The sequence below is a fragment of the Siphateles boraxobius genome, unplaced genomic scaffold (assembly GCF_051911475.1).
Source record: "Siphateles boraxobius isolate OS27281-9 unplaced genomic scaffold, OSU_SipBor_1 25, whole genome shotgun sequence".
Lineage (NCBI taxonomy): Eukaryota > Metazoa > Chordata > Actinopteri > Cypriniformes > Leuciscidae > Siphateles > Siphateles boraxobius.
Window position 1 is genome coordinate 25,891,215 of NW_027508866.1, and position 26,189 is coordinate 25,917,403.

Genomic DNA, 26,189 nt, shown 5'->3' on the forward strand with positions numbered 1-26,189 from the left:
TGGTGTGGACGGAGATCGTTTTCGTTTTAATTCTCCGTTTTTAAACGAAAACGCAGTAGTGTGGACGGGGCCTAAAGGAGACCCTCTCTACCAATCATGTCTCGGATTGGTCTTTTATTTTTTTTCTCAGTGCCTAGTAACATGGAGACAGCAGCTTGAAGAACAGATTAAAGACCGGTAGCTGTTTGTCTGTGTTTGGATGTTCAGACTGGTATTTTCACCCTCGCAGCGCAAATGCTTTTCGTAGTACATGTGTAGTCGAGGTATTTTCACACTTGTTCTTTTAGGGCCTCAAAGCGATTTGGTATATCTGCATGTTCAAAATGAACTCTTGTCTTCCTCTCTTCTTTTTCTTCAAAAAGCTCTGAGTTGAGTTTTTGTAAAGGTGACACATTTTATGTCGATCTAGGAAATGTGTATGTGATCTACAACCTTTATAAAGCACAAAAGACTGTAAAGGTCCATTTACACCAAGGAAGAAAACTACAGTATGATAACTACTATAAAGATTTAAAAATCGTTTCAACTCTGAGAATAAGGAAGTCCACCGAACAGCTATAACGTTAACGGCACAGAGGAGCAATATAATTGGAATCACTTTCGAAACTTTTATTTTCCAGCTGATAAACAATAAAACATAAGCAGCCAATCAGAATCCACCCGACTTTAAAGAGCTTGAGCCTTTTAAAGCAGCAGACGACAAATGCAGCGCGCGCTTCAAATAAACAGAACTTGCCGTGGATGTTAATAATCGTTTTAGTCATTGTTATCATTCTTGGTGTGAACATGCCTTTCATCTGTCCCTAACAGACTCAATAGGGGTTTTCACACCAGAGGAACCTTTTCATAGTTCCTAGAACTATTGGCGGAAGTTCCCGGATTTTGGCGTGTTCGCACCGCAGGAATTAGCAACGATTTTAGTTCTAGAAACTCCTTTTGGAGGAACTAATTTATCTTCTACTTCAGAGTCGGTCTAAACCAGCACTATAGGAACTACAGTGACGCAGACAGGCCGAACGCACACAAAACACCAGCACCCGCCATTTAAAAAAAAGCTGTGTAAGCACACAGATTATTAGCTTATATATTTACTCCAGAAACTAACTCTACAAACATGGAAAACAGCGATAGATGAACCTCTTAACATTTAAGCTGAGGAGAGAATCCAACGTGACTTTGAGGGGACCAAGAGAAACATGATTATGTATTTCTGCTCCGCAACACTGGACATCAAACACACGGTATACGCTAATAACTTTTCATACACTGTCTACTTTGTTCTATCTAGTAACGTATTAGACAGGACTGTTAGAGATCATAAACTAATGAACTCGCAGAATGCGAGCGCTGTGAGCTCAGGCTCTGGTGTTCTCAGCGGCATCAAAATAAGAGTCACAACAAGCAGCGTGTCTTGCGTCACTTCAGAGATCCTACTGGCGGTGCGAATGCAACCAGGAAAATGTTCCTAAGGGAAGCATTAGTTCTCTAGGAATCACCCTGGTGGCTCGTTCCTACAAGTGAGTTCCTACAATTAACCGGTGCAAAAGCCCCTTTTTTCATCCGTTTAAAATTAAATATGGTGCCTACCCCGACTAAGGTCTGTTTGTATGATTTCATATACATCACAAGTTATTATATTCATTCCTCCATTCTCCAAACCGCTTGTCCGCTGAAGGGGTCGCGTGACGCTGGAGTCTGTCCCAGTCCATCACAGGGTTGAGTTATTTTAGGTCACTTAAAAAGTGGCTGGTAAATTTGTGAGCTTACTGTAATTGTGAAATGCGTGGGAGTCCGGCACAGGAATTACACAGGAGTTATTTTAGTGTTCGTTGTGGCTGTTATCAGTGGTGAAGAGTGACAGTGCTAATATGTTCCTCGCGAACATCAGTCTATCGCTTTTCCACAGCTGCTTCTGTTTTGAAATGGGCAAATAGCCCTACTTCACTACTGATCTTTGGACCAACACATCACTGTTTATGAATAAGAAGAACGGTAAAACACTACATTTCTAGATGAACATGATCATTTAATCTGAACAATCACAACGCTACGGTAAAATAAGCATACGGTATGAGCTGCTAGCCTCACAATTCTTCAAGCATTCTTCATCTATTCAAGGATTCTTATTAGCACGAATGATATTGTGATATCATGACTATGATATTGTCTGTTTATTAGTACTTACAAAGCACATATTAATGCCTTATTCTGCATGACCGTATTCTACATCCCATAATCCACCCAATACCTAAACTTAACAACTACCTTACTAACTGTTAATAAGCTGTAATTAGGAGTTTTTTTAGGCAAAATTCATAGTTAATAGCTAGTCAATAGTGAGACTTAGACATTAAACCAAAGTGTGACTCAAATTATTTTACTCAGCAAGGACATTAAAATGATCAAAAGTGACAGTATGACTTTTTTACTTTGTTACAGCAAATTTCTATTTCAAATAAACGCTGTTCTTATGAATCTGTTTTACGCATTGTTTTTATTCAACAAGCCATATTATTGATGCGTCGTCAGATTTGAGATTAACCGCGGTGCAACTGTGTGCCGAAATGGTAGTGGAGAATGTTACGGTTCGTTAGGTGTTGTTGTTGTTTTTTATCGTGAATGGTTACACCCCTAGGTTACCCTGTACGTGACATGAACTAAACCGACAATTAAATCATTAATCAAAATTGTATGTATATTAAATGTAATCGTGGAAATTTCATAGCCATACCATCTTTAGATGTGATAATGCTATTAAAAAAGGCAGTGTTGACAGAGTTTGTATATGAAGCATAAAAGCAACTGTGCTGATGTACTTGCTTTAAAGCGCATGCGACTTCAATTCATGCAGGGTTCAAGCTGGTTTATAGAAATTAATATTTGCTCTTACTCAATCAGAATAGTGTATTCATAATGCATGTTTCAGTTCGTTTCCTGTTGCATTTCAGCTTGCCTTGTCCGTGACTCAGTTCTGACTCTTCTGCGCTGGTGCTTCACACATCTCTCGCTGCACTCTCACACGGTGTGGGCCGGTTGGTAACTTTAGCTCAGTGGGTGTTAGTGTGTGTGTGTGTGTGTGTGTGTGTCTGTGCATTCACTCTCTTTGAGCCATAGAGGAGCATAAAATACACTATACCACAACTTTACAGTAGAACTGTGCGATATGGACAACAAAAAACTAATCAATTTTGTCATTTCGATTTTAATCACAATTTTGAAACAATATTTCCTTAACTAACAAGAAATGCAGAGAGTGCTACGAGAGTAAAACAACCTGTATCCCCCCCGTGCTCTTTGGATGAGGCATAGTTGTTTAAGAAACAAGGCCAATCCACTCAAGGTTTAAAAGTGCAAAAAGCCTTTATTTACTCATGGCTTTATAATTTTTATTTATAATGAATAAAAAACAATCGCACACACGCCGACACAATAAGCCTTCATTAACATTTCCTTGCATACTTGTATGTCTGTATCATTTTCTTATTGGAAGCCAGCTTTATTAACGATATTTGCAGGCCCATGTCTTTGCAGAAATGATACATGAAGGTGTCAAATTTTTCTTTATTATTATTATACATATTTCTATGTAAATGTGGTGGACAGACGTCTTTAACATGTCGTGCATGACACTTGGTTTCACCGCAGTGCTCAGAGTAACAGAGGTGTCTAGACCTGCGCCTCGTGTTTTTTACTACAAACGTATTCTGTGTGAATGGCCCTTAATACTCTGTTTTGCCGCAATGATAGTTTGACAGGTTTTACAGATTACTTGGCTCTGATACGTCATCTTTTCTGTATCCAAAATATTTCCAAAACTAGGATGTTGCTTTTTCTTTTCTTTTTTCTTTTTTTTTGGCCAAGTCCTCATCTTGCCCTGAATTCACCTTCCTGACTGAAATACAAAATATATTACCACCCCTCTATTAATTTTACATTTATTTTTCCCTTTCTATAAAACTAACCACATCTGCTCTTTCTTAATAGTATTAAATGATAAAGTAATAAATGACTTATTAAAATGAATAAATAATAAACGATGTCTCGTGAATAGAATAGAGTAGCGCTTGTAATCACATGCTGTTCAGCAGTTTCATTTCCTTCAGTCCAGACACACACATACTATAAACCATGATCTCAAAACTCATGTTTTTATCAAAAGATCAAACTTTTGTGATCTTAGAAATCAATATGGTTTGATTTTGTTTCCATATCATTGACCATGAGCCTGTCACTGGCCTACAGCCGTCGAGGGAACATCCAGTTGAGTTGGTCAACTAACCGAAGCAGACTTCTGATCATCCACAGGACACGTTTTGCATTCATTCTGAGCTTCTTCTTTTTATTTTTTCATTGTCGGTACATATGCAGCTACTTCCCTTTCCTTTGTCTTTGCTGCCGGTTACCAGGAAAGATCGCTTTTATCAATGTCATTTTATCATCACCGTCATAAGGTAGTGCTTTGTGTAACATCCGCCACCTTCGACAATAAATTCTGTCAAGAAGTGAGTTTTGAACAGGAATATGTGTATTATGTGGAAAATGAATATTTTCCAATGAATAGCTGATATTTGGAAAAGTATCTATTTTTGCAATTTAATTTGTACTGCCATAAAAATGATGCATGTCACCAACTCGTTCAGAGAACCTAGCCATGTTTTGCAAATTCCTAGTGGCTTTATGTTGGGACTATGTTGTTATATCAGTATTACGCTGTTTCCTTCCTTTACAAGACCTTGTTTTGGGAGGAGCGTTACACTGGGCTATGAAGGGAATGCTGGAAATATGTGGAAAAGTGTCCCTCCTCAACTCCTCCCCAACACACACACACACACACACACAAACACACAGCTTGGATGGGGCCACTGGAAGACTTCCAGTCTCCTCACCAGAGAGAAGAGCGTGTCCCGATGAGAACACACACACACACACACACAGACACACACACACAGCCTCCTCAGGAATGTGTGTCCTCTCGCACAGCTGACCTCAACACTGTCGTTCAGACTCAGTTGTGACACTGGTGACAGTGTTTTTAGCTTAACCTTACAGGAAATGACAAAATACCATCTGATGAAGATTTGAAGGGCTTATATATCATGGAATGCAGGACTTCAAAAAAGAAAATCCAACAGTTCATGTGTTTTATGTGACGTATTGTAACTTTCACAATTAGTCTCGCCAGGATTTGTGGGACTTTTTTTCTAATTATTATGGCTAATTAGAAATGATGGAAATTGCAATTGCTTTCACAGTATAATTGTGATTTATATCTGCTTAATTTTTGTGTTATTAAACATCGAAACACAAAGTTTACAATTTTAGACGCAAAATTTTAAAATAATATTTATTGATTAATCAGTTGATCCATTCAATTTATTTAGTAATCAACACTTAGGGTTTATGTAAACCATTTAAATTACACATAAGGTGGTTTTTATATAAACTTTTTAATGATATAATTATGGTTCTACTCTAATTCATTGTTGAAACATAAGTATTTAAATTGTGGCTGTAGTTAAAACTTGATTTCATGACAGATTTATTCAAACACGCATTAAATGCTGACAACAGGTTAAATAAAAATATATCATTCCGCTCGAAGTACTAATCAACGTACGTACTGCCAAAGAACTAAAAATACATATTCGATTGCCAAATTTTGGTTTGTTGGTTCACTACAATTTAGCCTAATGTTGGTGACAATCGGATGAAACCCCGGGCCTCAGCCGTGAACATTTCACAACGTTGAAATATCTTCTGCCCGAGACAAACCGCAAAGTTTAATTTACCCATGGTGTGCCTAAAAGTGGAAAATGCGGAGATAGGACTTTTGGTCCCTATGGCCCTGCCATAACTTTCAGTATCACGCTGCTGTGTTACTTGGAGACATGCAATGGTTAATTCTTCTGGGCAAAAATAAGTCACTCTCAACATTGTGTCTGAGATGTAAGTTGCTCCGTATTAAGCTCTTGTTTACTGAACTGTTGTATAATAAAACAGTGGTAAAATACATTCATTTCCCTATATCTTCGTTTTTATACATTTGGTGTGAGGGACTCCTATGATGCTCTAACAGTAGTTTCTACACCTTAATATCTGCATTCGTCCAATGACTGCTCATCTTCATCTCAACATAGTTCATATTTTCCAAAGATTTTGATATATCATTGTTCATATCCCACATTGCTGTTGTTTCCTCTTCGTCAGTATTCCTCTACTTCATCGAGGTGTTTTCCCATAGCTTTTTTTCTTGGGTATGTACAAGAAAGGATATGATAGATTAACTTTTTAAACAGTCTTTTACTGGACATTGACTCACGCAGAAGACTCGTATGCTTGTTTTCTCGCATTGATGTTCTTTCTGATTTGGATTCTCTGTTGTGGTTTTGTTTGTGTGATTGCATCTCATTTCGTTCCTGACGTACAGACTTGTTTCCTTGCAAAGCACGTAGAATTTGTAATGGTATTAGTAGATTTACATGAGATTGTGAGCATGTGATAGTGTGTCTTTGCCTTACTTGACTGTTATTTAAAATAGATCTTGAGTAAAAGTGAAAAAGGACTTGGCTTACTTTGTTCCTTGTTTCTGATCAAATCTCAGAGTGAAATCCCCTTGCAAGAGGGAAGTTCAGCCTTTCTGTATCTTTTTCTCACATATAACAGATCCTGTTTGCATTAAAAACCGAACAATGGAAAGAAAGCACAATATATTTTACATATCAATTTTTAAAAATCATAAATATTTAATCTACACAACAGGATGAACTCTTAATTGTTTTTTAAATAGTTACTATCACACGTCAAGCAATCTGTTTCTTAATTCAGTTGCATAACAGCTGAAGTTGCCATGCCACCGTACTGTATACATCAGTGATGCTTTTAGAAGTGAACATAGATGATCTTCATCATTACTAGCATCACCATGTTTGCCTGAACAGTGCTGATGGTTTGTTTGGTGCATATTTATTTGTCTTGCAGGAGTAGCAGTGGCACAGTCCCGTAGTGTCAGTCATGGTGGCGCTGTCGCTGAAGATCGGGGTGGGGAACGTGGTGAAGACCATGCAGTTCGAGCCCTCCACCATGGTGTACGACGCCTGTCGCATCATCCGGGAGAGAGTCCCAGAGGCACAGCTCGGCCAGCGTGAGTCAGGACCCTCCTGTGTCCAAACATGCACTTTTCTGCTCCTAACAGTAGATTTGTTTATAAGGAGTTGGTCTTGTTGGTCTTCAACAGAAACATGTTATGAGGCAAGCAAGTTACTGATGTCGAAAAGCGGTACAAAAATTTCAAAAGCCCTTGAAGTTTTCTTGTGGACGTCAATGGCTGAAATGAAATGTTTACGGCTCGAAATTAAATTGATCAGCTGCAAAATTCAGTAAGACGAAGCAGTGGATCTAAAGCCCTGTTTGAAACTTGTATCATATTACACCATGTAAAAAAAAAAATTTGAAAGAAAGAAAAAAAAAGAGTCCTTGTCCCATGTCTTAACCAGACGCGATGCGATGCGATTCCAGTGAGAAGCGATACAGTTATATGATATCTGTAGAAGACATACATTTTGCCCCATTCCTCAAATCAGGAGGAATGGGGCAAAATGTTAATCTTCCTATTTTCCCACATTTAAGACATTCAATATTGTTTTTTTTTTCATAAACACTTCTTAATTTATAGCCTATAGCTGTCATCGGCAGCAACACTAGGAAAATGATCCATTTTGGCTAAAATCCCAACATAATATCTCTGATTTTAGTTTCCCTTTTTAGTATTTGCTCCACCCGAAATTCTCTTCTCTCCAAAGAGTGAAAAAAAGTACCTAAACATACCACAGAAATCAAGTGTAAATGTAGTGTGTTGTGCGGCGCTGTAATGGGCCAGTATCAGGGTGCGGCTGGGTCCCAGCTGTTATGTAACAGTCCTCAGAACCGCTCTACATACTTGTCTTAACTTGTGAGTCATTCGTCTCTTTGACCGACTGCTCTCGTCCAAACTCAACAGCTTATGTGGGATGTGAAAAAGTCTTAAATAGCCTGTCTGTCAGTGTTGCCACACTACGTTTGGAAGACACTATCTAATCCATGAGAGAAGAAGCTCAAAATATTTCTTGCCATCACCATTTCAAAGTTTTAGTCTTATAGTCACCATAGTTTACATAAACTGAGCAGAACTCTTTATTCCTAAATTGACAATCACTTGAGGACAAAAATTCAAAACGTTTTTCTCTAGTGGTTGAAACTTATAACACAGTCAATATCCAGTTTGAAGTTTTTTCCAAGAGCCTAGTCGGGCAAGTGACAATACTCAATTCCAGTTTCAATACCACAGCAAAAACAAACTAGGCCTAGTTCAAATATTATTAAAAAGGACAAGTAAACAGCACTAAAACAGTAAAAAAATATGAACATTGAGCCCTGCTTTTTGTAGGTGGAATGGTCCAAAATGTATTAATTTAAACCACCAAAGAGTTGTAGCATTTAATTATATATTTATAATAAATCCATGTAAATTTCAGAAGTGTTGAAAAGGCCTTTAGTTTGGCTGGCCGTTTGATTGACTACAGCAGTGTGCACACAGGAACTTGCACAGGGCAGAGATAAGCTGCAATTTTGCAATTTTTCAAGAGTACATATTACATACCTCTCATGAGTTTGGACATGTGTCTCGAAATTCTTCTTAGATGTGCGTCAACTGACATGTATTTCTCTGGTTTTTCTTTAAACTTAAAGCAAACAGTTTTAGCATTTACTCCCCCTCATGTCATTCCAAGGCTGTAATAATATCTTTATTCAGTGGAAGACAAAAGGAGAATTTTTAAGCTGTTCTTGTTCACAACAGAAGTGGATGATGATTTATACCATCAACTTCCATAAAGGACAAAAAACAACCATAAGGAGCAGTTCACACAGAAGATGTTTTTGCATTCCTCTGCGCTGCTTTTCCATTGTTTTTCTGTGAACACAAACAGACCCACATCTTTGCCCGTTGCACTCACATCTTTTGCAGTTTTTCGAACATGACACAATGCTCTAAAAACACGGCGCTCTATTTAAAAGAAGTTTTAAACCACACATCTCTTATCTTATTTTTTATTCCACTGCTTTGCATCTGACGTTCTGATGTTGTGTCAGAAAGATGAACGGCATTAGGAATGATTCAGAAAATGGTCAGTTAATGCACCCTGTGATCTTGACGTCCTCTGATCCGCACACTATCTCTACTGTCTATTTGCAGCCAGTGACTATGGCCTGTTCCTGTCAGATGAAGACCCAAAAAAGGGCATCTGGCTGGAAGCAGGCAAAGCTCTGGACTACTACATGCTGAGAAACGGGGTGAGTGTAGAATATTTCATCAACTTGAAATTGTTCATTGTGAGAAGAATGTCTTTAAGTTAAATGTTTTCTTGTCTAGAAATCACAAATGAGTGAAAAAAAGAAAGAAAGAAAGGTGTGGAATTCATGGGCGATGACTGCATAATGCATCAGGACTGATTTGATAAGACTGACATATTTTAAATATGTTTGAAATATTAAAAAAATCAGTCCATGCAATTTTAAGTACCTGTAACTGGTGACTAACATTGCTCTTGCAACGGCAAGCTTTTTTATCAGTACATACTGACTGATGAAATGTAATTGGAAATTGTTTGAGCATCTGTCAAATGAAAAAAAAAAATGTAAATGGCAACATTATTTGTAGAAATCTATTGTTAATGTGATAGTCAGTCATTAAAAATGGACCCTTATTTAAGAGATGCATAACACTTGTGTAGATAATATGCCGGATTTGATATAAAGGATATTTCATAAGGATATGTTTTCGTTAGGACACTCTGGAGTACAAAAAGAAACAGAGACCCCTGAAGATCCGCATGTTGGATGGGACTGTGAAAACAGTTATGGTGGATGACTCAAAAATCGTCAGTGACATGTTAATGACCATCTGTGCCAGGATAGGTAAGTTTATGTTCATATAACGAACCAGTCCTGAAAGTGAACTCTAATCTGACTGCTTTTTAGACATTTTTAGGCCGGAGCTTTCCTGCTTTAGGTTACACTTTATTTAGATTGTCCAATTTAGACATTCCACTAACTATAAGTAACTACATGTCAACTAACTCTCATTAGAGTGTTAGTAGACTGTCTGTCTAATATCTGTTAACACTTCATTTTGATGCTTCCCAACAGACACTCTACTGAAAATGCAGTGTGGTCACAAACGCTTTTGACAAGCTATTCTTTTCACAAAATGTTTAAGACCCCATTTCCACCCGTATTTAACACTGACCGCTTGTGATTGGATGACCAAAAACACATATTGATACCAAGTAATAACAAGGCCCTTGAGATTTCGATGATTATCCTATGTGATAGTGTAGACAGAGAAAAACAGTGGTCTGATCACTGAACCCTGTGGTACCCCAGTGTTGAGGATATTCAAGCTAACCCAGCTGACCTGGTAAGACCAGCTATCAATGTATAATATAAACCAGGGTTGTACTTAATTTCGATGGTCCACTTTAGACATTCTACTAACTAGAAGTAACTTTGTGAATGCACTGCATTTTTAGTGTAAAAAACTGTCTGTGTTGAATGCGCAACAAGAGTTTCCTATGCATATATACTGTATATAGACTGCATTTATACTGTAAATGTCACACAGGACAGTGATTATTGTGGGTAAAAATGGTCTTCAGATGTTTAATTGTACTAGTATGACCATTGAGAAACAATTTGAATGCATTGAGGTAGTAAAACGCTTCTGATTTCTCAGGCATCACAAACTATGACGAGTACTCACTGGTGCGTGATGTGGGAGAGGAAAAGAAGGAAGAGACCACGGGAACTCTGAAAAAAGACAAGACCCTCCTGAGGGATGAGAAAAAAATGGAGAAACTCAAACAGAAACTTCACACAGATGATGAGTGTATGTCTCATTCTGCTTACCATGAATAAAAAAAATATTGCTAGTTTAGAAGGTCATAACACATATTCTCAACTTGTTGACTACCTGTCAAATGTTTGTACACACCTGTTCATTATTCATTATTACTATTTTCTGCATTGTAGTATAATAGTAAAACTATAACATAAAACAAACAAAATCATAAGAGTTTTGTAGTGACCAAATGTATATTCTCACATAATCTGGACTCTTGTTGCCTGCTTTTCTTGACTGTGCGCTCCAGCTAATCCGTTAAAAAATACATAATTCAAATTTTAGTTTTGTAAAGAAATTCAGGTGTGTCCAAACATGTGCATTTAGATGATATCTTTTACTGATGTCAGAACTGTATTTTAACACATATTCAGTGAATTGGCTGGATCATGGGCGTACGCTGCGAGAGCAGGGTGTCGAGGAGTTTGAGATGCTGCTTCTCAGGAGAAAGTTCTTCTACTCGGACCAGAATGTGGATTCTAGGGACCCTGTACAGCTCAACCTGCTCTATGTGCAGGTAAACACCGCAGAACGTCCCCTTTACATCATTATCATGTCCTTGTGTTATCTGTAAACTCAATATCATCTCTACAACGTGTTGGGGACTTTATTAAATCTCACATTTGTCACATTTCTGAGTAAGGTAAGCTTGTTTCTCTTGGATCGAATGCAGATATCCTCAGTGGCAGGACGTTCTGTCAATGTTTCTGTGGCATTATACGGGGGAAACCCTCATTCACATTGAAATGTACTAGTCTAAATCCTTCTAAATGTATGTTAAACATCAAATATGGTCTGATTGTATTGTGCTGCTTCGTGCATATTTTCTGCTTTCAGTGTGGACAGAAAAAATACTTCTTGCTAGAAATATATCACATACTGCTTGGTTTGTTATATCAGGTTGTTGCTAATTTGGTTCAGATTCAGTTGCACTTTTATACAATGTTATTTTTTTGTATTCCAGGCCCGTGATGACATCTTGAACGGCTCCCATCCCGTCTCCTTTGATAAGGCCTGTGAGTTTGCCGGATACCAGTGCCAGATCCAGTTTGGAGACCACAATGAGTCTAAACACAAGCCTGGATTCCTTGAGTGAGTTCTTGAAGGGCCCACAGCAACAACCTGCACCAGGGCCCCGTATACCATACCATAGCAAAACTAAAAGCATGTTGAGCTCATTCAGCACAAGGGGTTGATTTTCAACTTACTATGATTGAAATAATTCCATCAATTCTTTCTACATTATTCTTCCTCTAAAATCATGGTTATTACATTACCAATTGCTTGCAGTGTTACTTTTTCCTCATCATATTCTCCTAAACAATATATTGTATTGAAAATATTTTTGCCATGGTGCCTCTGTTTTTCACTATTTCACTTGTTGAGCTTCGTAATGATTAATCGCATATAAACTCAAAACTTTTTTTTGTTAAACTCAAGAATTTTGTTAAAAGTCTTCCAGTAGTGGCACTATCATATATATATTTTTTATCCATCCTATTTGTTATCATTTTGTATAAATTTATTCCATTTCATATTTGGATGTAGGTTTGATATTGTCTAATAGCCAATATTAACATTATAGCCAATATTTATTATTTTCTATGCATAAAAATTTAAATTTGTAACCAAGTACTATTTTCATGTATGATATGTATGTCATTCATGCTAACATCATTAATCTATCATTTTTGAGTTGTACAGTAGTCTATATTTAGGACTACAGTAATCCAGACTTGGCACAACAAAGGCTACATGTTAACAAAGTTTTTATTTATTTTTCTACTCCCCAACCTCTTGTCCTATCTGGTTTGCTGTTTATAAATTATCTATAAATAATAATAATAAAAAAATCATCTTTTACTTGAGGCAAAAATAAGCTAAGGGGTAACAACAAACCTTAACGTTTCTCATCTTGTATCAGAATCAGAATCAGAAAGAGCTTTATTGCCAAGTGTGCTTGCACACACAAGGAATTTGTTTTGGTACTGAGGCTTCCAGTGGACATATACAAATACAACATTAAACATAATACTACAAATTATAAGAATAAAAAATAAAAATATAAATATATGAGAATAAAACGATCACAGTTGGGTTTAGTCAGAATAGACATTTTCAGATTTACAGATTATGAATCTATTTACAGTGTTTTGAATATTATAAATAAATAAATCTACATATAAGTATCACCTGAGTTGTGGGATATTGCACTAAACAGTGGGAGTATTGCACTTACAGGCATATGCCTTGGGAGGAGTGTTAACTGTTCAGGAGGGAAATGGCCTGTGGGAAGAAACTGTTCCTGTGCCGAGATGTTCTTGTGGCCAGCGATCTGAGTCTCCGTCTTGACGGTAACAGTTCAAACAGGTGGTGTCCAGGGTGAGTGGAGTCTGTGATGATTTTACCTGCTCTCTTCCTCACTCTGGAAGAGTACAGGTCCTGGAGGTTTGGCAGGGGGGCACCAATAATCCTCTCCGCAGTCCGGACTGTCCGTTGTAGTCTCCTGATGTCTGATTTGGTAGCTGAACCAAACCAGACAGTGATGGAAGCGCACAAGACAGACTCAATGACGGCTGAGTAGAACTGAATCAGCAGATCCTGTGGCAGGTTGAACTTCCTCAGCTGGCGAAGGAAGTACAGTCTCTGCTGGGCCTTTTTCACAGTGGAGTCAATGTGATTGTCCCACTTCAGGTCCTGAGAGATGATAGTGCCCAGGAACCTGAATGACTCCACTGCTTCCACAGTGCTGTTCATGATGGTGAGTGGGAGGAGTGCTGAGCTGTTCCTCCTGAAGTCCATGATCATCTCCACTGTTTTGAGCGTGTTCAGCTCAAGGTTGTTATAACTGCACCAGGTAGCCAGCTGTTCAACCTCCAGTCTGTAAGCAGACTCGTCACCGTTTCGGATGAGACCGATGACAGTGGTGTCGTCTGCAAATTTCAGGAGCTTGACAGTGGGGTCTTTAGAAGTGCAGTCATTAGTGTACAGGGAGAAGAGCAGTGGGGAGAGAACGCACCCTTGGGGAGCACCAGTGCTGATTGTGAGTGTCTTGGATGTGTGTTTCCCCAGTCTCACTCGCTGCTGCCGGTCCGTCAGGAAGCTGGTGATCCACTGACAGATCGAGGATGGTATGGAGAGCTGGGTCAGTTTGGCTGTGAGAAGACCAGGCATGATGGTATTGAAGGCCGAACTGAAGTCCACAAAGAGGATCCTTGCATAAGTCCCTGGTCTGTCGAGATGTTGCAGGATATAATGCAGTCCCATGTTGACTGCATCATCCACAGACCTGTTTGCTCTGTAAGCAAACTGAAAGGGATCCAGCAGGGGTCCAGTGATGTCCTTCAGGTGGGCCAGCACCAGTCTTTCAAACGACTTCATGACCACAGACGTGAGAGCGACAGGTCTGTAGTCATTAAGTCCAGTGATTTTGGGTTTTTTGGGGACAGGAATGATAGTGGAGCGTTTGAAGCAGCAGGGAACTTCACACTGCTCCAATGATCTGTTGAAGATCTGCGTGAAGACCGGGGCCAGTTGGTCAGCGCAGGCTTTTAAACAAGCAGATGAGATGCCGTCTGGGCCTGAGGCTTTCCTAGTCTTCTGTTTTTTGAAGACTCGGCTCACGTCCTCCACACAGACCTTAAGCTCAGGTTGGATGGCAGGAGGGGGGAGTGATAATTGGAGAACAGGAGGTGATGCTGAATGTGTGAAGTGCAGATCAGACCGGGTGTGTGGTGTGAATGAGGGCTTTTCAAACCGGCAGTAAAATGAATTTAAATCGTCAGCCAGGTGTTGATTGTCCACAGATCGAGGGGATGGTGACTTGTAGTTGGTAATGTTCCTCAGGCCATTCCAGACTGATGATGGGTCGTTGGATGAAAACTGGTTTTTCAGTTTATCAGAGTAGTTCCTTTTAGCAACTCTGATCTCCTTTGTTAATCTGTTTCTGGCCTGGTTATACAAGATTTTATCCCCACTTCTGTAAGCATCCTCTTTGGCATGACGAAGGTGTTTGAGTTTCCCAGTAAACCATGGTTTATCATTAGTGAATGATAAGAATGTCCTGGTAGGAATGCATGTATCCTCACAGAAACTTATATATGATGTTACAGTATCTGTGAGCTCATCCAGATCATTGGTAGCAGCTTCAAAAACAGTCCAATCAGTGCAATCAAAGCAGGCCTGTAGATTCTGCTCTGCTTCATTAGTCCATCTTTTCACAGTCCTTATTCCAGGTTTAGCTGATTTCAGTTTCTGCCTGTAGGTCGGTATGAGATGAACCAAACAGTGATCAGAGAGCCCCAAAGCTGCCCGTGGGACGGAGTGATATGCATTTCTTATTGTGGTGTAACAGTGGTCCAGTATATTACTGTCTCTGGTGGGACATGTAACGTGCTGTCTGTATTTTGGTAGTTCACGGGAAAGATTTGCTTTGTTAAAATCCCCAAGAATGATTAAAAGAGAGTCTGGGTACCTTTGTTCCGTTTCAGATATTTGTTCAGCCAGCTGTTGTAGCGCCGCGCTCGCGCACGCGTCTGGAGGGATGTAAACATTCACGAGAATGAAAGAGGAAAATTCCCGAGGCGAGTAGAAGGGTATACAGTTTATGAAATGTGCCTCTAAATTAGGAGAGCACATCTTCTTCAGTGTTGTTACATCTGAACACCAACTTTCGTTAATGTAGAAACACAATCCACCACCTCTCGTTTTCCCCGTTAGCTCCGCGATGCGATCCGCTCGGAACAGCTGGAAGCCCGGCAGATGTATTGCGTTGTCCGGTATGGCTTCACTCAGCCAGGTTTCAGTGAAACACAAAGCAGCAGAGTTTAAAAAATCCTTGTTAGTGTGGGTGAGGAGAAGAAGTTCATCCGTTTTGTTAGGAAGAGATCGGAGATTCGCGAGATGAATGCTGGGGAGTGCAGTGCGCAGGCCGCGCTCGCGGAGTTTAACCAGCGCGCCGGCTCGCTTCCCGCGTTTGCGTCTGAACGCGCGTTTGAACAACAACGCTGCCCCTCCGACGAGAATGTCCAGCAAAACGTCCGAATAATCACAAACTGTAGAAAAGGTTTCTGGTGTGTGTTTCCTTATGTCCAGTAGTTCGTCTTTGGTGAAACTGATAGGAAAAGAATGACTAAACGCAGAACAAACGAACAAAAACAACACAATAGCTGGAGAGCTCCACACCGAGGCAGCCATCCGCGGCGCCATCTTGGATCTTTGGAATCCAATTGGAAAATTAAAAACATTTTATGAAATTTTGATAACTAATCTTTTAAACAACTGCGAAGTGATCAAACTACATTCAGAAAAATCACCTCAAAATCAGTCAAATTGGCCAAATACATCTGTTGCCAAAATTATGGGGGGGAAAAGATCAGTCAAGAATAGAAAATTGTTGAAAATATTAAAATCAGGAATGCCAGAATCAGATTGCGTAGTTTGTGATAAATGTCTGTCAAAACAAACACCTGTTGAAGGATGTTCACTAACCCGGTGAAGTTTTCCAGTTAGATTGATGTTTCTTCTCTTTAGCTGCAGTGTGAAGTATTTCACTCCATTCCCTGATCATTCAATTTCAGCGAGGAAGAACATTTATACTCGTGTGCATTTATTATGTACGTTATCTTCTCCGATGGACAGCATATTAAAAAGAAATATTTGATTTAAACCCATGAAAATGCAGATCCTGTTGTAAATAATAGTGAAAAATCACTTTTTAAAACTTGTTGTAATTTTGCATGTAATTCCATAACTAAAAACGTTGACAGCCCTGTTCACTTGCCAGCACAACCTACTGTTAAATTCACTAGTCCAAATTGCTTTAATTCTCCAAAAACAATAAGTAATTCTTGCTTCCTGTCTGTCTCATCCAGTGTGAAAGAATTCTTGCCAAAAGAGTACGTCAAGAACAAGGGCGAGAAAAGGATCTTCCAGGTGAGGTTATGCAGGTTATGTCTGATGCATTATGGGACCTGTTTTTCATACCCATGTTAGGTGTAGAACTATGTGCTATATGTAAAATGTAGGGGTTTCACCAGCAGCTATTCTATTCCCAGTCAGGCAACAGCAACATAAGTGAAGACGACCATCTGTCCATTCTTGGCCTGCACAGTTTTGGCAATCCAGTTATTCCTAGATCCTTTATGAGATTATTCCTTTCATCTGCCCAGCATATGTGACATATGACATAGCACTAGGCTTAAAACATACTGCTCAAAAAAGACATCTAGCCTGTTTGTGTTATTATTTTGGCCTGTGTCTGTAGAGGTCTATAAAATGAAGAAAATACATATTTTTTGAGTGAAGTAAAATTGAACTGAAATTTCATGATAAACCCTTCTCTTTAAGGCACACAAAAACTGCCAAAACATGACCGAGATTGAAGCCAAAGTCAGCTACGTCAAACTAGCCAGATCTCTGAAAACCTACGGAGTGTCCTTCTTCTTAGTCAAGGTAACAAACTCATTCGATGTTTGAGCTCTAATATAACTAAGTGGCACAGTGTAATCCTGCCTCCTTGTGACAATGGTAACGTCTGTTCCTTTACAGGAAAAAATGAAAGGGAAGAATAAGCTTGTGCCACGTTTGTTGGGCATCACTAAAGAGTGTGTGATGAGAGTGGATGAGAAGTCTAAAGAGGTGATACAGGAATGGAGTCTGACCAACATCAAACGCTGGGCAGCTTCTCCAAAGAGCTTCACCTTGGTACCAACAAACTCCTTACACACACATGCTTTGCTTTCTGTGGTGTTCTGATAGTAACTCACATTTGAACTGCTGACACGGTGGATATGATGTGTACAGTTCTCATAGTTTACATCATGGTTCTGTGCTATTCTGTGGTTTGATTTGCTAAACACTGTGATTTGTTCAGTCTCTTTAGGGTTAGATTGTATTAATTAAAAAGTTAGTTTTCCCCAAAATGAAAATTCTGTCATCATTTACTGCCTCGTTTCGTTCCAAACTCAGACTTTTATTCATCTTTGGAATATTCTTTATAATATCTTTTATAATATTTAATATCTATCTTATAATATCTATCTTTATAATATCTAATATCTTTGATATTTCATCATGTATTTCCATCCTGTGAAGATGTGATGTCAAGTGATGTTTTCACGAAGAGCATATGGGGCAGATTTACTAACAACTTTTACCAGCGCAAACCCTCTTTTGGCGTTAAACTACTGTCAGGATGACCGGATACGGCAAAAGTTTAATACCGGTATATCAACTAGCTCCGCTGGTGGAAAAACGCATGGACTCACTCAGCCACAGCCGTTCGTTACTCTGGTTGGTTGTAGCGCTGTCCTATTGCGTGCAGAGGGAATTTGAAAGACAACCGTTTATCCCGCCCCTCGGATTGAGGTATGCCAATTGTGAGTTCCCAGACCTAACATCTTGATAGGTCTGGCTTGCCAGGCTATGGGAGGAGAGTATTTAAATGAATCACGCAAGGTGATTTACTAAGGTTCGTGCTTGTCAATTTACTGGTGTTTACGCCATTATTTACTGCCCAAAAAAAAGCACGCCTTAATCCAGACGCTAACTGTAGATTGTGTTGGTCATTATGGAAATGATCCGTCTGCGTCTGTTTAATTTGCGAGTCGTCAGTAGATCATGCGCTGAACTTTCCACTCTATCAGCGCTTTTATGGGATTGAGCTCTCATGCTAAATTACCCAGTTTTAATCTGGCCCTTAATCTCTTAAAATCTCAGAAGCCACTGCAATGGCTTTGGCCGACAAAAAAGTTTGTGAATCCCTTGTTTAGAGAGTAAAGTCTTTGATATAAGGGTGGTCTGTTCTTTCCTGAAGAAAAAAACTGCTTCTTAGTAACAGCCAGTGCTCATTAATGAAGTGTAACTCGCGTCACATACACAAACTTAATCATAAGAGTTTTGTGTGTAATTGTGCCCTTGATGTTAGAGCTAAAAATATTTCATGACGTGAATCAAACTTCCTGTCGACATTTGAATCATAAGGTAGACATTAAGTAATAAAGTAATTTGTAGTAGTAACAATTCACTGGAAACATCACAAAACTATTACAGGACAGCACACTCTGCACAAAGGATAGCTAGAAAAACAACTACTGTAGGATGAAGCAACGATAGCAAAAAAACAGCAAAAAAAAAAACAGGAACTACAGTATACAGTTCCTTAGTTTGGCTTAGTATACATTTGTGCTTGCCCGGTTTCACATACAGGGTTTAGATTAAGCCAGGATTAGGCCTTAGTTCGATTAGGACATTTAAGTAGCTTTTTTAAACGTGTCTTAAAAAAACATTACTGGTGTGAATCTTGAGACAAAACAATGGCAATATTTTAAGATATGCTTTCAGTTAAAACAGCTCAAACATGCATTTTAGTCCAGGTATGCTGGCAAGGCTTAAGCCTTGACTGTGAACCCGGGGTCTAATGTTTTTATTATATAAAAGAATATACATCTGAATAAAATTGATGTAATTTAGGTCGTGGCTTGATTTCTTGTTGTGACCAGCCCCATAAAGTTAACATTTCAATAATTTAACATGTTCACTTTCTCTGATGTCAGTCAATGTTATGCAGGTAAACGCATGACATATTTAGTTTTAAAAGTGATTTATGTATTTTAATGTAAAATGTTTGTGATTTAATTCATTATTAGCTTTTCATCGACTTGCAAATCCCTGCTGTTCCCTCACAAACCCCAGTTTGGAAAACATATGACGCTCAATGATATCTTCAAACACGACTGGAAAGATCAAGCCTAGCTTACTGCGACAGACCTTTAATTATTTCCTGTTTGCTGTAATAAACTGTAAAGCTGAAGCAGTAATCAGTGCTGAACGCTGGCTCCGTGAAGAGGGAAGAGAGATGTGTATTTGACCAGATGTTAATGCATCCTGGAGCGCAGCAGTAATTCAGGATTTAGACTCATGATCATGTTAAATCGATTCAATAATTACTTGACCGTTTGCTCTGTCCTCAAGCTCTTTGTAACTGCATACTCAGACAAACTCAATATACTTGACATGATTTCTTTTTTCTTTCTTTTTTGATCAATGATACACTCAATCAATGACTCCATGTGTCTGCTTTGTAATTTCATCATAAACATTAAGTGTCCTGCTTATCTTAACCTGAGATGAAATTTGGTCATTTTATACAGCCTAATGAATGAATGCAAAGTATAACAATAACAGCACTTTTAATTACTAAATGCAAAATAAGGGAGGACTATGATTCCCAGCGTGCACTTCTGCAATAATTAATCATCCACACTACTGTAACGGGTTTTATACTTTGACGTATTATTTAGACTGTGACTTGTGTTTTGAGTTTCATGTCTTTCTTCTTCAGGACTTTGGAGACTATCAGGATGGTTACTACTCTGTTCAGACCACTGAAGGAGAACAGATCGCACAACTTATCGCTGGTTACATTGACATCATTCTCAAAAAGGTAATATGCCATGATCAATGTTAAAATGTATATCATGAGAAGTCTGAGTTAGATAATTTCCTAAGTATTGGAGGAATACAAACAGATATTTTTCTTATCATATCAGTCTTATTTTTCATGGTTGAGTATCGTGTCCATGTGAAACTGCTTCCGCTGGTTCTCTGTGATGTGAGGAATTCCTCAGCAAACCTTGATGTTTGACCATTCCAGAGAAAGCCACAATCTGCTCTGGAAACAAAGTGCTTCATTCAGGTCCTTCTCTCAAGTATCTTTCCTCAATTCACTGAAAACCTCTTTATCTGCAGAAAAAGAGCAAAGATCACTTCGGCCTGGAGGGCGATGAAGAATCAACCATGTTGGAGGATTCGGTGTCTCCCAAAAAGTAAGCCTCTTTGAAGAGTTAATTGGGGTGTAGTTTGGTGTTACTCCAAACACAGTAGCTGTTTCCCTGTTATAAGTCTCAGTTGTGGCATTAGATCTGATTGTATTGTGCTTCAGGTCAACAGTTCTCCAGCAGCAGTTTAATAAGGTGGGGAAGGTGGAGACGGGCTCCGTCGCTCTGCCCGCCATCATCCGCTCTGGTGCCGGGGGTCCAGAGAGCTTCCAGATGGGCTCCATGCCTCAGGCCAAACAGCACATCACCAGCGGGCAGATGCACAGAGGACACATGCCCCCTCTGGTCAGATATAGACATACACAATAACACCTTTCAAACTATAAACTACCACAAACACCATGGGCCAGGACAGCATTTCAGGAACGACTCTGTTCTGAAGGCATATTGTTGTAATCACTCTTCTTGGTTTTGGCTGTTCGGTGAGGTGTCTGTGTTTTCGGTCTCTGTTGCAGACATCAGCTCAGCAGGCTCTGACTGGCACCATTAACTCCAGCATGCAGGCGGTGCAGGCAGTTCAGGCCTCTCTCGATGAGTTTGATGCCCTGCCTCCACTGGGCACAGATGCGGTGAGATACATTATTCATATGAATATTTCTTTGAAATTTCTCAGTTACTTTTTTATTTTGCAGTGTTTGTATAGCCTGGTGTTCTGTCCGGGTCTTTTTTGACCCGGGTGAAACATAAAAACCGTGAAAACATATTTTTGTTTTTTGGAAATGGTTTCCACACAACTTTGCAAAAACAAAAATGTAAAGTTCCAAAATATTATATCATTTTTGTATATTTTTATTGAACTTAAAAATGTCTGTGTGCTCCGGCCAGTCTAGTCAAAACAAGTCCAAACTTCATTAGAAATCTGAATGAAACCGTAATATGTAAACACTATGACTTATGCACTAAATCAAGTCTAAATCAAATCAAACCCACAATTCACAGCTTGAGCATGAAGCTTGGCTTCTATAGGAATGAATTGAAAAGCCCTGCTCACTCTGCACCAGTAGACACGTATCTTATAATAATTGTATCAAATAGAAAGCATACCCATTTCATGCTCAAAATCAATAGGAGAGCATTTTTGATCTGAGCATAACAGATGTCATTTTCTTTTAGCTCTGGAAGTTTCTGTCACCAACACCAATTCCTCATGTGTAAACATACTTGGCAATAAAGCTTATTCTTATTCTGATTTTAAACGGCTAAGAAGGGTTAAGATTTTCAAGATGTCGTCTCTAAAGTAGTTTTCTTTTGTTTTATCCTTAGTCTGGAGGTTAAAATAATTCAGATTTTTACTTCGATCCTATGCAGAAGGTGAAATAAAAAAATATTAGTTAAATGAACTATTAGAAAGAAATTTTGAAAAGTTTTGGGCCAAACCAAGTCTGAATGCGAAGATGATATAATGATAATAACATTTATGACGTTGCTGTAAAGAGATGCATGCATCCCTGAATGTGCTCAGTATTTGTATCAAACATTCTCTCTGTAACATTTAGGCATCTCAAGCTTGGAGAAAGAACAAAATGGATGAGTCCAAACATGAGATTCACTCTCAGGTGGACGCCATCACTGCGGGAACTGCCTCCATGGTCAATCTGACTGCAGGTGACACACTCACAACGACAGGTTCCCTTCAGCCTGTTTCAGCATCCCTTTGGCTTGATCAGTTGGGGATCAAAAGACACTTAGGGCCAATTTACTAAACGGGCATCGCAAACAAGCAGTGTTCAGACAATGTGTTCCTCTGGCATTCCACGTAATGAATATGAGTGGAGGAAATTCTCTCCCTTGTATCACAGCTCTCTGTTCTCTGCGGTTCCTCCTCCTAGCAGTGACTAGGGCAGCATGTCAAGCACTGAATGGGTTAAGACATTGTTTTTTTTCGGCGTTAAGTAATGGCGCAAATACCCAGTGGTGGACAAAGTACACAAATTAAGTACTTGAGTTAAAGTACAGATACCCTAATAAAATATTACTCCGGTAAGAGTATTAAGTGCTCCTTTTAAAATTTACTTAAAAGTAAAAGTACAAAAGTTCTTGATTTTTAATGTACTTAAGTATTAAAAGTAAAAAGTAATGACTGATGAATGTGTATAATGTATTAGACACACAGATAGAGCTTTATTAGGATACAGCTCAGTCTGTCATCATTATGAATTATGAATTGTCAAGTAGCCATTACTAGTCAATGAGGAAGATTATGCAGAAACTTAATATGTATTGATCTGTAAGAAAACATTTTATTTTATTACCAAAACTTGCCATGCACTAATAACTACTGCCGATAATTATTGATGATTCAAGTTTGAAAATAACAAAATATACCCACTAGTATATAGAAATGAGTAAAAACTAAATGTGTGTTGACAAATATAAACAAACAATATTTAAACAGACATCACAAGATGTCAACATTTTAAGAACGCTATGGAATCATAACAGTTTTACAACATTTTAAACTGCTACGGCAGTGGGGAAGATGCATGGGATTCATTTGCGTTATTTTAACAATGTTTAGGTTTTTACCTAAAACCCTTGTCCACATTCAAGCATTTCATACAGTGAGCTTAAACAGCTTGCCCTTTTACAGCAGATTTAGTTCACAAACAACTGACAGTCGTGACCTTGCGTAAAAATTAAATCCTAATATTCGGTATTCGTAACGTACTGTCCTCCTGTGAAATCAATCTCAGAGGATCTCCAGTTCTCGGCTCATTTTGGGTTAGTCTGTTGAATTCAGTGAATTGTAAACTGGAGACTCACTCTGACCGGATCATTTGAATCAGTGAGTTGTTGACTCGAGAACAGATACAATCGGATAGCTCCTATTCACCAATGAATCGTCCTCTGCGATCTGCAAAAGGCTCGGGTCGTTCACGAAACGGACGCGTCTCTGAGTGGGCGACGATTTCTTCATTTCAAAATAACGAGCAAAGACATGTTTTTATGAAATGTAGGGGTGTAAAAAGTATAATATTAGTACAATCCACCACTTCAAATACCACAAATTTGACTACTGCAAACCTTAGTAAATCTTGGTGCATGATTAATAATAAAAACTCTCCTTCTTATCAATTTTGCATCTGAAAGGGAAACTGCTGCAAATGCTTATGCAATAAGGTCAGCCACAAACTAATAACTGTATCCACGCCGTTTCAGCGCTAAGTGTCTTCAGTAAATCCTGCAGTAGTTCTTTCCCACATAGTTTGATGATGTGATATAGTGTAGCGTGTCTCTCAGGTGACCCAGCAGAGACGGACTACACCGCTGTGGGCTGTGCCGTCACCACCATCTCCTCCAACCTGACGGAGATGTCCAAGGGTGTGAAGCTGCTGGCGGCGCTGATGGAGGACGAGGGGGGGAATGGCCAACAGCTGCTGGGAGCTGCCAGGAACCTGGCGTGTGCCGTGTCTGATATGCTCAAGACCGCTCAGCCCGCCACCGCTGAGGTATTACCTCACCATAGCCAGTCACAACATGGGATTGGGAATGTTGCATGCATCCGATGTGGAGCATTCATTGGTCTGTTAGTAGTAGGAGTGGGAAGGAGTTTCGGTTAATGATTCAGATTCCATTAACAGTTATTTTTGGAAGAAAATACTTCTGTAATATTGACTGTTATGATGTCTTCAGCCCCGACAGAACCTCCTGCAAGCAGCGGGTAATGTGGGTCAGGCCAGCGGTGAACTCCTGCAGCATATCGGAGAGTCCGACGCGGATCAGCACTTCCAGGTGTGTGAAACACTCGCACTAACTCACTCTGCCTGCTGCTACACACACTGACGCTGTGACTGTAGTGCATTAACCTGTGTTCTCATCAGTCTGTAGGTACAGCAGCGTTAACACACTCCAGACGGACACGCTATAGTCAAACGCTGGTAACAATGCATAGAAACAACAATTAATATCCACCAGCCAATCATACTAATGTCTCTGTAATGAAATATTTTTCATTACCAAATGAAAATCATTTTCATTTTCAAATGAAAATCATACCAAATCATTATCAAATCAATGATTCAATGATCACGGTTTGACCTGGTTCATAATGTATGTTTTATAGTAATTCCATAGTCATAATTGTAGGGTGTAAGATCATGGTGTGGTGACGGGTCCTTCTCAGGAAATCAATCATCAGCATAGTTTCTCTGCATGACAGATTTCATCATTTAATTATATCATAATTAAGTCTTAAAATTCTGAAATTGTGTAGACAGATCTGTAACCATTAGTAATGTCTTAAATTCCCTTTGAATTGGTGTAGTTTTTTCTCACTGCATTGAGTCAGATCGAAGAGCTCATCCCTTTCAGAGAGCAATTTTAGTGATGGAGACCACTAGCAATGGTTATTAGGCCTGCACAATATTGGAAAAAAAATGTTTTCAGATATGCTAATGAGCATCTGAAGCATCTGAATCATCTGACCAATCAGAGAAGAGTAGACCAATCACAACAGACTAGCTCATCTGACCAATCAGAGCAGAGTAGACCGATCACAACAGACTAGGTCATCTGACCAATCAGAACAGAGTAGACCGATCACAACAGACTAGGTCATCTGACCAATCAGAGCAGAGTAGACCAATCACAACAGACTGGGTCACCTGACCAATCAGAGCAGAGTAAACCAATCACAACAGACTGGGTCATCTGACCAATCAGAGCAGAGTAGACCAATCACAACAGACTGGGTCATCTGACCAATCAGAGCAGAGTTTGCTCGCTGAAAAGACGGGAGACCGAAGTTTGGAACAAACCATTTTCACTCTTTGACTCTTTGATAAATAAGGTGATGCTACAATGTATATTGAGAAAATGAAAGTGTTTTTTGACCTTAGATGCATGCAAACCTATTGTTAGAGACTCCAAAACAAAGTTAGGAACCTTCAAAATAGCATAAATAGGGGCTCTTTAAATCCATCTTCAATACGCTAATTTTGTCAATATTTCGAATTACATTAGCATACAGATGAACCTGAACGATTAGCATACAGATGCCTCTCAGAGTCAGGGTTAGTGAAGTCTTTCGTCAGCTCTAATGTTATTTGAATGTCTTATCACTCTCCACACAGTCTAACTGAAGGGGAAGCTGCTACAGTCTTGTGCATGTTTTAATGTCCTTATTTGGATGGAATGCTTATCAGAACAACTTAATCGCATTTAAGAAAGGTGATGTTTAACAGAAGTCAAACTGAACAGGATATTTCTAGCTCTGCCCTGCCTCTATTCATATAGTCTATAGTTTTGTTTTTTTAAACCTTTGTAGAGATTCCAGTGGTGTATCTGACAACTTTACAGCTCTCTGTAATATATAGTATTCAATAGCATCTTGACATTATTACTAATCAACTTGATTTGTGTTCTTTGCTTTAGTATTTTTTCTTATTTTAATCATTTTAATTCTAATAAAAGCTGAA

At 39.0% G+C, this 26,189-nt stretch overlaps 1 protein-coding gene across 2 annotated transcripts in view; it reads left to right on the forward strand.

The window, feature by feature from the left end:
* The window catches only part of tln1 (talin 1), a 101,775-nt gene that overhangs the window by 25,149 nt on the left and 50,437 nt on the right, over positions 1 to 26,189 (forward strand). The window contains exons 2-18 of one of the 2 annotated variants that reach the window (XM_077243310.1): positions 6,979 to 7,141; positions 9,230 to 9,327; positions 9,822 to 9,951; positions 10,769 to 10,921; positions 11,308 to 11,450; positions 11,898 to 12,025; positions 16,807 to 16,867; positions 17,282 to 17,386; positions 17,483 to 17,638; positions 20,277 to 20,378; positions 20,684 to 20,760; positions 20,877 to 21,057; positions 21,228 to 21,341; positions 22,269 to 22,377; positions 24,013 to 24,221; positions 24,406 to 24,504; positions 24,594 to 24,650. In XM_077243310.1, coding sequence (XP_077099425.1) covers positions 7,012 to 7,141; positions 9,230 to 9,327; positions 9,822 to 9,951; positions 10,769 to 10,921; positions 11,308 to 11,450; positions 11,898 to 12,025; positions 16,807 to 16,867; positions 17,282 to 17,386; positions 17,483 to 17,638; positions 20,277 to 20,378; positions 20,684 to 20,760; positions 20,877 to 21,057; positions 21,228 to 21,341; positions 22,269 to 22,377; positions 24,013 to 24,221; positions 24,406 to 24,504; positions 24,594 to 24,650 — 2,052 coding nt within the window. In that variant the 5' untranslated portion in view covers positions 6,979 to 7,011. The remainder of the gene's footprint in view (positions 1 to 6,978; positions 7,142 to 9,229; positions 9,328 to 9,821; positions 9,952 to 10,768; positions 10,922 to 11,307; positions 11,451 to 11,897; positions 12,026 to 16,806; positions 16,868 to 17,281; positions 17,387 to 17,482; positions 17,639 to 20,276; positions 20,379 to 20,683; positions 20,761 to 20,876; positions 21,058 to 21,227; positions 21,342 to 22,268; positions 22,378 to 24,012; positions 24,222 to 24,405; positions 24,505 to 24,593; positions 24,651 to 26,189) is intronic. The other variant, XM_077243311.1, reaches the window with a different exon arrangement.